Source organism: Pyxicephalus adspersus, chromosome 1, assembly GCF_032062135.1.
Source record: "Pyxicephalus adspersus chromosome 1, UCB_Pads_2.0, whole genome shotgun sequence".
In the NCBI taxonomy this organism is placed as follows: domain Eukaryota; kingdom Metazoa; phylum Chordata; class Amphibia; order Anura; family Pyxicephalidae; genus Pyxicephalus; species Pyxicephalus adspersus.
The window spans coordinates 148,084,879-148,097,032 of record NC_092858.1 but is presented as its reverse complement, the minus strand read 5'-3'; the positions used below and the strand labels follow the sequence as shown (position 1 = coordinate 148,097,032).

The following is a 12,154-nucleotide window of genomic DNA, read 5'->3' as shown; positions in this document are numbered from 1 at the left end:
ACTGCTATTGACACAATTTCTAAACAGTCTGTCAGAACCATTGCTTTTTATAAATCAAGAGACCGGCATTCAAAGACTTGCCTGTCCTTTACACCATTTACCTTGCACAGCTTGCTGCAAGTATCCTCATTTTTTCAAGTGACCTTGAAGGTTTCATGGCATTTGTCATTTGTGAAGACATCACAAGTAGAGAGAGGCTGTAGTTCTTATTTAAAACTGGGTGGAAAGACCTTCTGTACACTTTATATTACTAGAATGTGGGGAAGAATTTCACCATGTAGGCTCAATCAGGAGGTTTGAGGATAATGGGTATACAGCTTTTTTTTTTTTTTTTTTAATTTAACAGTAATAAGTTTTAATGTCACAAGTCACAATCCTAATGATTTAAAAAATAACATAATATGAGTAAATATCAGTAACCATCCGGCTGTTTTAGGGTGGTTGCTGAGTTGGATCACAATACAGGGGCTGCCACCCACCTACAATTTTATTCCACCCGGCTTAAAAAATATCTTGGTTCAACACTGTATATTTAAATATATTATTTTTTTTACCCTAAAATGATTTGTGGCTGAACACTATAGGGCAGCAGAGTGGCTGTAGTGTCTTCTTCCTTCCTAAAGGAATACTACATGTCCCATGAATCTAGTAGTAGTTGGTCACATTCAACTAATGTGTTCAAAGAAGTCAGCCAGTCCTCAGAGCTGTGACACATTCCAAATCAGATTGCTTAGTCCAAGGGTTCAGTGAGAGAAATCTGCTTTAGGGACTGTTTCTTGTGGCAGAATTTTCCACGAACCCAATACCTCAATCTGTATTTCACAGAAAACCCAGCTATATATTTATTCCTTAGTTTGGAATTATGTACAGTAAAATTCTCATTTGGTACTGTTTGGTTTCCACTAATAATGTGACAAATTTAAACATTGATACCCATATATAGGTCATAACGAAGCACATGGAACAACCAGATGAATTGAGATTTGGAACTGCTGTCAGTTTTAGGCCAATGTGACTGTTAATGCAGAGAAGGAAAGTGATGGCAAATCCATGTTACAGTTATCATAAGAATAGGAAGTGAAAGTTTCCAATGGGGTCATTTGTTTCCCTGTTCCATTATGGAGTTCCTGTTCCATTTTAAGGGCAGCAAGTAAAGGGACTCTCCCCACTGGGGCCCAAAGAAAAAATTCTTAAACTGATGGGAGGTTTAGCATTCTGTGCTGTATACTTTTATCTAATTGACACATTTCAAAGAAGCATCAGGTAAATTTTTTGTAGTGTTAAACTGCCATTCCAACAAGGTTGAGAAAAAAAAGGACTTTGAGCTCTGTGAAGTTATTTGAAGATTGATTGGCCTTGAGGTCATTATCAGCTAGTTGGGGTGGCTACAAATGAAGACGTTCGGAATGGAACACGAATTGTAGCCAAAGGCACTGAGGCTATGCATTTAGATAGGATATATTTATGAATTGGGCAACAGGAGGAGGAAGAAAGATTTTGTGTGTGTGTGTGTATATTATATACCACCAAGGTAGTCTGTGTATCTACAAACTAATAATAAAAAAAGTTTTATTTTTAATAAAATAAGTTTTAATAATTAAAAGAAAGTTTATTGAAGCACATGCTTCCAAATTAAAGTGCAATGGGTTTAATATACAATCTGGTATGTACTTTGTTTAATGCCCCTCACTTTATGCCTTGAATGCTTTTGCCATTGCACATAACAGGGTAATTATTTATCTTGTTTATTCCTTGCCAAGTGATTTTTCTTTTACCTACCAAATATCTTCTTCCTAAGAGTTTATAACATCAGTGCTGTAGATGTGAGGAATTGTATAGTCAAATACACAGATCTTTTACCCGTCCACATCTTTAGAGATGCGTATTGGTTTTTACAGATGTGCAGGGCTTCATAAGAAAGATTTCTCTTAAATTTTTCTTCTGATTTTACTAGATAGGAAGTTAGGGGAAAGTTTGCAATTGGCACACTGAAATAAAATCCGCTTCACTATCTGCTTACTACAAAACACCTTCCCCCATGTGACAACGAAGGGGTGTTCCGTAGTCTTGGCCTAGGGTGGCAACAATGCTGCTTCGTAGATACAATACATAAAAAGTGTTTGTTGTCACCCAAGGAAAGGAAGTATGTTACTGGCAGGACAACCATGAAAAAACTGAAGAAAAAAATCCACATTTGGGGACAAGTAAACTACAGTATGTTTTTTTTTTTATTCTGGGGTTTAGATGTGCCTTTCATGTCGCCAGTGGGCTGAGCAATGTGATTATTAATTTTTAAATAATTCCCATGTGTATAGGAAAGAAAGGGGCTCCTGTTTCCTATTCTTATCTACTCTGATACCATTCAGCTTACTGGAAAATTCAGCCATACGATCATTACATCAACTGCACCTTTGTATTTGATGATTGCGTGACTTTCCCTGTCTCTTCATGAGGCTAAAATGTGGCAGAAGTGTCTGATTACCAAGTAATAGAGCTGCAATCATACACATAAATGGGTAAAGCATTTAATGAGGAAAGTCTGGATGCAACGGCACCATCCAAGGAGCCTCCATCTGCAGGAAAGAAAGAATAGGGCACAAATCTGCAAGCTTGTTCTTTTCACTCCTGCAGCAATTTAAGCCAAGCTAAACTTTTAAAATGAAACATTGTGAGTACCCCAATGCAGTAGAAGCAGGCACAGCTTTAAGAGTTGTAACTTTTTATTTGGAAGCAGTGCAACATTGTTGCCACTCAATCAGAGGAAGGCACAATAAGTTCAATTAAGGAGGGTATTGAGGGAGGAAACCCTTAAAGTGGATTTAAAGCGGAACTAAACTAAAAACAAAAAAAATGACACCTTTGTTCTTGCAGATCCCTCGATGCTGCTAGTCCTTCCTGCGATCCAGGCCTGCGTCGCCCTGGAATTCCTCTGCGTCCCAACAGTGCGGAGGAAGTGCCAGGCACCGCCATCTTTGATCTTCACTTGCGTCTTCTTCTTCGGTCTTCTTTCTTCGTCACCCGATCCCGCATTGCACAGGTGCAAGATCGGGTGATGTAGCCGCCGTGAAAAAAAAAGCCCACTACCCACCTATGAGTTTAGTTCCGCTTTGTTTTTCAGCACATATTTTAAAGAGATTTGCACTTTTTTCAGTGCTTTCAGCTTCTTACAAAATCCCCACATGATTTGTATCAATAGATTGGATTAGAATTAATGCACTTTTTGGATTTGCGGTGCTCTCTACAACCTTCCATAACTCTCACTTAGTCAATCACAGTTTGTGTAAAAAGCTGCAATCAAGAGCAATTCAGATATTTTTTAATCGGTTCTCAGATACAGAACTAAAATAGTTCATACCACCATTAAGCATAATTGATTATGGAATGCACAGCACACTTAGCTTTCTTTAGCATGCAATTAGAGTCCGTTTCCTGGCGGAAGGGTTTTTACATTGATCTCACAGCTTGTGGCAGCATGTCACAGAGTTTATTAAAATGCGTGATACTCAATATAAAAGGTGTGCTATCAAAACAGACATCTGCAAGTAAACTAAAACTATTAACTTGCCTTGGGGTAATACTGTCAATGTGACATGACCAATACGCCATTCAAGGTGACATCTGACTTGCAGAGATTTTAGGATTTTCAAGCAGCTCTCCAGGTGGACCTGCAAGTCAGTCAATGCTGGGAGCAAGAGTTCAGCGTGATTGTAAAATGAATTATAGGTTGTTTGATTTTTATCACTAATAAATGGTGTAATGTAATAAAACTGGTCTGCACTTAAAATAATGGGAAAAGTAATGGAAAATGGGGCTTGTAGCATTTGCTTTATATAGCAAGGTTAGAATTACATTTTCTATTAAAGCATTTTTTTTATTGCAAACACATTAAAATTGCAGGTTAAAAATAGTGCATGCATATGCACACTTGCAAACCTGTGTGTCTTGTGGTTTTTGTATAAGGTCTCACAGCTGTTGTGTAGGCAGAGGCGCCAGGATCTGGTATTCTCTATGATCTTTAGTTTGAGGTGTGCTAGCTAGACCCAATGTCCTGTACTTTTCACACCTTTCTCTTAGTGGGCCTGATTTATTAAAGCTCTCCAAAGGCTGGGGAGAATACACTTTCATCAGTAAAGCTGGATGATCCAGCAAACCTGGAATGTATTTCTTCAAAATCATATTTGAGCTATTTGCTAGCAAATGTTTTGAATCCTGGACCAGTTCCTTTCCTGGTTTTCTGGATCATGCAGCTTCAAAGATGAAAGTATTCTCTCCAGCCTTGGTGACCTTGAATAAATCAGGCCCAGTATGTCTCTATGTTCTTGCTTTTTCGTAAGGGCCCAGAGGCAGTCACTGATTTGAAAGACAAGTGACCGTTAAATAGAGCCGTAACCGAGTCTTCATCACCTCCAACCGAGGAGGAGACTTGGGAGGCAAGATTGCAAATAAATATAATGAAATATGGATAATACAAAATCACACAGCAAGTATACTTTGTTTATAGTACCTGGTTATGTTCATGTGAGCTGCATTAGGCCTGTGATGTATGAATTACAACGTTGCATGTTATGTTTGGAGACCGTCTCTAAGCAAATCGATAATGTAGGGAAGATTAGGGCCCCTCTCAGGACGTTTGTGCTTTCTGTCCTTGTTAATGAAATTGCATCTTGCTTCCTGTCAGAAATAGAAATACCTTCACCAGTGAAGCGTTTTAGCAGCGTTAGGAAGGGTTAACATTTGCCGTAAGTGTGTTACTGTACAGGTGAGGAACTACACACCTTATTTCTTGTATAGGAGTTACAGGAGCAAAAAGTAGGAGGTAGTCGTCTGAATGAATCATCCAAAGAAATATTACAGAAATCTAAACTCTTCCACGCACTATCCAAAATTGAATTTTGGCTCCAGTTAGAAGTTAATCTACAAGTTTGTTGACCAGAACATCCATAAGCCAAAAACTTTATGCAGCTTTACAGATTTCGCACCAAAAATTAAGGCGTTGACTTGGATTATTGGCAGGACACTGATTAGAATACAGCTACACAATTGGTTTTTAAATTTGAAATATTCTGTACCTAAGGTAAAAACTTTTACAATTTAAAACAATCAGCATAGCTTTGAGATATTGCCTTGTTTTATTTTGGGTTTAGAAGAATAGGTTTAAATTATTAAAAAAGCAGAACATATTATCTTTGTTAATTAGAAATTAAAGTTTGCAAGGATTTCTCAATTAGGAAAACAGGATTTTCTGATTGATTCAAATCAGTTTTACCTTATCGAGCACAGTACGAATGTCCCTGCGACCAACATTTTTTTTTTTCTCCCCATAAAGACGATTTGGAGTTTGTATGAAGGCATCACCTCTGGAATCCCCAAGAAATAAAATAGGGGAGGGTACTCTCTCAGCAGACCTATAACTAAAGTAAAATCATTGAGTGATTCATAATACTTTTATGGAAATCTAGTCTGCAATTCAGAAGCAGGATATGATGTATTGGTTTGGTCCTTGTGGCTTGCTCAGGTCTCCCTGACATTTCCATATTTATAACCTGTGACTGGATAACCAAAAAATCCAACATTCCCACATGCAGGATCCTAGGGCTGAATCTGTATCATCTTATCTTATTTGGAGATCCAGAACCAGAGGTTTGGAAAAACATAAGAGGAAAAAACCCTGAAGCAGTTTAGGCTGACATTGGAATATTCTGACTTTGTGGAGTTCCCATAATAGAATAATGGTCTTTTTGTTTATTCTAAATATAAACTAAGCACAATGTGAGGTTAGATACTATATTCAGAGGTGCCTGTTTCTGCTTTAACATTGCAAACAACATAGTTACATTCCAATCAGTCCATTTGTTAGGGTCAGTACCCTACTTCTTAATTACACAGGAGTACTACTTCTAGTTTTCAGAAAAATGCCTACTTGAAGTGGGTGTATATCCGTAATAGCTGAATGCTTGCTCTTATAGCTTTCACTCTATAGAAGGATTTCTGGCTCTTGCTGGGACTTGATTAAGTAGGAGGGAAGGGCAGGTCAACCTGGGGTTACGAAGAAATGACTCAATTATATGTGAATGTATTATTCTGCATAGCAAGCATGCATCTATGTGAGCAGCAGCTGAAAAATATGCTTCATGCATTTTCCTGACCTGGAGCAATTGTTACCCTTTATGAATGCATGCTTTGTCATGGGTACAGTCCACGAGACTCATCTCCCTGCTATATAACTGGAAGACAAAGCTTCTTTAGAGAACAGCCATCACATCACATGTAAAGGGGAGGAAAAAAAATACATTGTGTACCTAAAGTGTTTTCTCTGTTTAGCGTCTTTAGTTAAAGCAGACCTTCAACCAAAAATTACAAGGTATAAGGCTACGTACACACATCAGATGATTCTCAAGTGATAATTGCCTCAGGACTGATAATGGACAAGAATCTGGCGTGTGTACAGTGCTCGATTTTCATAGTTCATGGATCTGTCTTAGCGAATTCACGAACGATCACAATGGAAGTGAAGGGGAGAGATCGTAGCAGGGTGCCACTCCATTGTCCTTCCCTCTCCATAGAGCAGTTCATGCATCGTTCAGTGTTTTGTCCTTGGAAAGGATCTTTCACAAATATTGCACGTGTGTACGCGGCGTAAGTGAAAAGCCCATTGAAAGATAAAGTTGCAAAAGCAGCTTGTTCTGCATTATAACTTTCAGTTTTATTTCATATACATTCAACTTTTGTTTAGCATGCAAAGTTCAGGCTACTTTCTATACATAAACTTTAGGTAACCTGGAATCTATCAGTTATAAGTTACTGTACATTGACAGCACCTTTTCTTCTTTTTATTCATTACTGAATAGACCGTATGGTGTTTGTGTGTTGTATTGCTACTTCTAGTTACTCTGGCAAAGGATATTTTCATGAAGTTAATTTGAGCTATTTCTGTTGTGGATAGTCTAAGGGACAATTTATATAACTCAAAGGCAGCTGCTCATCTGCTTCACAATTAATTTGCCGAATAGATTTGCAGAAACGGTTGCTGGCCATTTTAATTTGTCTGCCCTGGAGGGTATTGGTGATTTCATTTTATGAGGGGGAATGTTGGCGGCTGTGAAATAAAAATGTGTCGCCCTGGCTTTGTTTCTGTTTATTCCAGGAATGGCACATTTTATTAATGTAATGACATCAGGCTCGTGCCTTTTTGCAGCTCTGTTACTGGACGTGTTTTTTTTTTTTTTTTTAATAATTTTTCTATGAAAATCTGACATTTTTGCCCAAATGTTTAGTAAGCTGTTGAAATATTGTCTTTAATGGAAGCTAAGCTTCACTCGTTTTTATAAATCACCCACTGCAATTCATTCTCATTTAAGCTTCTGTTTTGTCATGTGTTTTGTCACCTTGATGTCCATCTTTGTCTCTTGCATCTCGTTTATGTAATGCATGAGGATTGTGCTGCATTTTATTACCAACAAGGCAATTCTTTTCCTGGTTAATGACTTGAACGCCATACTGGGCTGTTTCTGTTGTGAGCTGCTTCTGTTGTGACAATTTAGATTCAGCATAACTTTGTGTTTTTGTTGAGCTCATGTAATGTGACAGAATATATATAGTGCCTGACTATAATTTCTAGCTATGTCTTACCTAAGGCGGGCAGTATATGTACACCAGACACTACCATTCTATCACTCAAAGAAAGGGATAATACATACTGGAACTGAATGATGTTCATTTTTATGCGTTTTTACCTTTTGTAGTAGATCTGGGTGAATGGATATTTTTTTCATGTAAGTCCTACTACTATTAAAAGGCTACATACACATGTTAGATGATACTTGTCTGTTAATCGCCTCCTGGCCAGTGTACAATCTGCAAGTACAGCGCTCATCCGTCGTCATTCTGGGATCCATCCTGGTCGATCGACGAACTATCGTAATACAAATAAAGGGGAGAGAGCACAGCAGGGTGCTACTTCTTCATTCTCCCCCTTACCCTCCCCATAGAGCAGAACTGCTCTGTATGTGCAGAGCTTGTTCATGCATCTTTCAGTCCTTTGTTGTTGGAAAGGGTCGTTTAAGATCCTTTTCAATTATTGTACGTGTGTACGCAGCCTAAATCTCTAAGCCCCGAGCAGATTTGTATCCCTGACATTACCCCCTCCCATACCTCACTACATAAACTTTTATGTAGCTTCCAATAAAAGGGGCTAGAAGGAATACCATCGAACAGCCTTCTTGACTCTTTTTACCTACGAGGGTGTTTCTTAAAATAATTTTCTGATCTTGGGGTACGAGTACTAAAACCAATATTTTTGAGGCCAATAGGGGAAAAAGCCTCTTTAATTGGTGAATGGATAGAATGCACCTTCCAGTAGTGGCAGTAGTGGAAATTTAATCTTTATAAACAACTAAAACCTCATTAAAGTCACAGAGTTTGCATTACCAATGGGTGTTGGCCCCAGGAATTATGCACACGTCATCAAATAGGGGGGGTATTTATTATTACACAGTATTTATATAGCGCCCACATATTACGAAGCGCTGTAAAAAGTCCATTGTCATGTCACTAGCTGTCCCTCAAAGGAGCTCACAGTCTAATGTCCCTACCATATATTCATATGTCATTAATACAGTCTAAGGTCAATTTTAGGTGGAAGACAATTAACCTAACTGCATGTTTTTGGTAAACGGCTGCATTCTGTGGAACAGTGGTTGAGAATGGATGCTATTGAGTGTCATGGCTGCTGACCTCACATGCACCAACAGTGTTCAACTCAGAAATTTTTTTGGAGTGGGGTGGGAAGAAATTCTAGGTGGGTGACAGCCCCCGTATTGTGACCTAACTCTTCAGTAACCATCTCAAAAGAGCTGAGTGGTTACTGAAAAGTGCCGGGCTTTCAAGGCTTTTGGTTTTTTTTTTTTAGAACTGAAGCTTTTACATGTGAATAGTATGCATAAAATACACTAAATGAACAACAAAACTTATGTGAGGATTTTTGTTAAAAACTGATTTATCAGTGGGAATCTTTTATGGGTATGGTGTGGTTTCTAGTGTAAATGTCCTTTCTGTTGGCTAAACCAGTTGGATTTTGAATGTTCTAATAAATTTCCTTTCTTCCACAGATCCTGGGTGGGCATCCATTAACCGCGGTGTGCTGATTTGTGATGAATGCTGCAGTGTTCACAGAAGTTTGGGTCGACACATCTCAATTGTAAAACACCTCCGGCACAGTGCATGGCCATCATCCTTGTTACAGGTATGGATTTAGATTTGCTTCTCTGTATTATCTGCACCCTTCCACTCAGCAGCAGATATCTGTAAATATTTTTTATGGGACCATTGTTGTTAGTTCAAATTTCCACATTGAGGTGGACTGCCTTTCACTTCATTCTGGCTGCGTAGTCCGACTATGTAGTAGTTAGGCAACAGTAGATTTCCTACTGGTATAAAACCATAAATTTCAGGATTCTGCAACAGTTTTTCACTGACCTTATACTTGTATGTTGGTGTTCTCCCCAGCCCTTCTTAGCCGGGCGTACCACCCAACTGTTTTTAGGTGTTTACTGAAAAGTTGAGTTGCAATACAGAAGCCACTACCCACCTACTACTACATACTGTATGAATGTCTGGATTATTATTCTGGAACGTTTAGTTCCAAAGCTCATAGCTGATGCTACCTGCATTGGGCTCATCCCATTTGATTCCTTAATTTTCATTCCATTCACTATGGATTGTTGCTATTGACCTGGCCCAAGTTTTTACTGGTACAATGTAATAATAGCCTGATGGTCTATGAAAAGGTCCATTGTGCAACCATTTCTTAATAGAATGCTTTATTGCCCTATAATACTGACAGCCTTCCATATGGCGGCATGTTGAAAAATGTATAATGAAGTATTTTGTTATAAATGGTAATATACTTTATGGTATTTAGGCTGGAGCCTAAAATGATACTTTCTGAGTTTAAAGTAAAATCTCATCTTGAAATTCTCAGTAAAAAGCAGAAAAGGACCTTTTTACTTCTAGTTGGGTAGTTGGCTGCACCTTACATTTATGGAAAGAATGCCTTTGTTTAGAGCATTTTATTGACGTCCTTACCTCTTTTGTTGCTTTCTATTTAAAGGAAAGGCAGGAGACAGATTCAGCAGCCAGTCTACAAGTTTGTAGTTTTACAAGTCCTTTGAATGTTCCCAAATTAACAGGGTGGGAGCTCCAGGACTAACACATTTTGTCAGTGTAAGAGTTTAGCAATAAATGTGTGAAAGAACGTTCTTTTTTCTAACATCTAATCTCTAGTAGATGTTCGTATGTCCTTTATTTTCCATAGTGCGCTTATATAGTTTTGGTTTTTTGAGGGAATTTTAACTTTAGAAGTTCCCCAATTAATATAGATATCTGCTCATTCAGTCATCAAATCACAGGAATAAAGTGTTTATAGAGTACTGCTGCATATGATTGGCTGCATTTCTGATAAAAAAAAAAAAAAATCTCCCATCCCAGTGCCAAAAATATTTGTTAAAGTGGATTCCACACTAATGACGCAATCGCCTACAGAGGACTTTTTGTGTAGAAAGGAGAATGTAACACCTACACCTGAGTGCTCCAGTATATTCCAGAGTAATAGCCTCAAGCAAAAGTGCATGAAGGGTATAGCAGAGCATATAGAAAACAGTTTGGTTAACTATCCTGGTACCTGGTCCGAAGTGCACCAAATTGACAGTACACCAGGTCAATTAGTGAGCGATGAAGTAACCAAAAGGCAGTACCTTATGTAGATAAAAATGATCTGTATATACACAAACAAGGTGAAATGACATGACATGGCAGGCAGGCTAGATTTTCCATCTATTGGTTGCTATTGGCACAATACTTCTGGCTTGGTTAGTGCATCTTATTAATGCTGCTGATTGTTTTCAAGATGCTGGAAAAAGAGGTTATAAAGACCTTCATATTTAAACAGAATTTTTTTGCTTATGCTAGATGTGCCCTCTCCTCCTCCCCATATCAGCTACCATATGTAGGTAAAAAAATCTACCATTAAAGCATAAATTACATTTATATTTACCTTATTTTAGTCTTTTGCATGCAGCACTTAGGCAAGGATGACATCACTGGGTATGGAGTCCTATGGAATGCAGAACAGGCAACATTTCAGAAGACTCATGTGCAATAATTTTTTTTAACTACTTTATGTTTTGCATTTATTAGAAATAAGGGGAACAAGGCCTGGCAGCGTAAGCAGACAATCGTAAGTAATGGTAGCCTTTCATAGTCAAGGCAAATGACACACAAAGCTGCACTTCCGTCGGTGGCATGCTCTTTCTGGCAGTTCAGTTTAACAAGAGTGGCTGAACACAGTCACACATATTTTGGCAGGTACACTGTTCGCATAGGTATTTCAGCTATTTTAAATATGCATTCAGTTGTCTGGCTCTTTTGCTTGGCATACAGAAGAAAGTTTTTAATTTGCTTTAGAACATCTTAGCTTGCAAAGAAGAAGGTTTGATTAGGTCTGATTCTTCATAGAAATCAGTGTTAATATATAGTTTATGCTATTGACACTATTCAGATCTTGCGTACCATGTTTAACACATGGTTGTTGAATGACACCAGGTAAATACACTTAGATGTTCTTCATCCAAGTAGCCACATGGGCGGTTATCCATTAAATATGCTGAGATTCAATTACATATTTTATTTAGGGTACAAATGTCCCCATATATATTTGATATGGTGAAAGATTACAGAATCCCATTTTTAATATTATTATACAGTATTTATATAGTACCGACATATTACGCAGCACCGTACAAAGTCTATAGTCATGTCACTTGCTGTCCCTCAAAGAAACTCACAATCTACCATACTCATATGTCTTTATTACAGTCTAAGGTCAATTTTGGGGGAAAGCCAAATAACCTAACTGCATGTTTTTGGGATGTGGAAGGAAACTGGAGTACCGGGAAGAAACCCAAGCAAACACAGGGAAACATGCAGCGTGGAGTCTCCATACATTTCAGTGTTAAAACACAGTTTCCTGTTGTAGCTCAGAACATTACTCCAGTGGCAAATATTGGACCTTCCTCCAAGCCTTAGAACAGCCCAAAGCAGACAATGGTAATTCTGTTCCACTAGAACTCTCTGGATAGACATGCTAGCAGATTTATTT

General features: G+C 38.2%; 1 protein-coding gene across 1 annotated transcript in view; it reads left to right on the top strand.

Annotated features, from left to right (window-relative positions):
- The window catches only part of GIT1 (GIT ArfGAP 1), a gene marked incomplete in the record, with an annotated part of 90,326 nt that overhangs the window by 26,735 nt on the left and 51,437 nt on the right, over window positions 1–12,154 (top strand). The window contains 1 exon segment of the mRNA XM_072430690.1: window positions 9,108–9,241. Coding sequence (XP_072286791.1) covers window positions 9,108–9,241 — 134 coding nt within the window.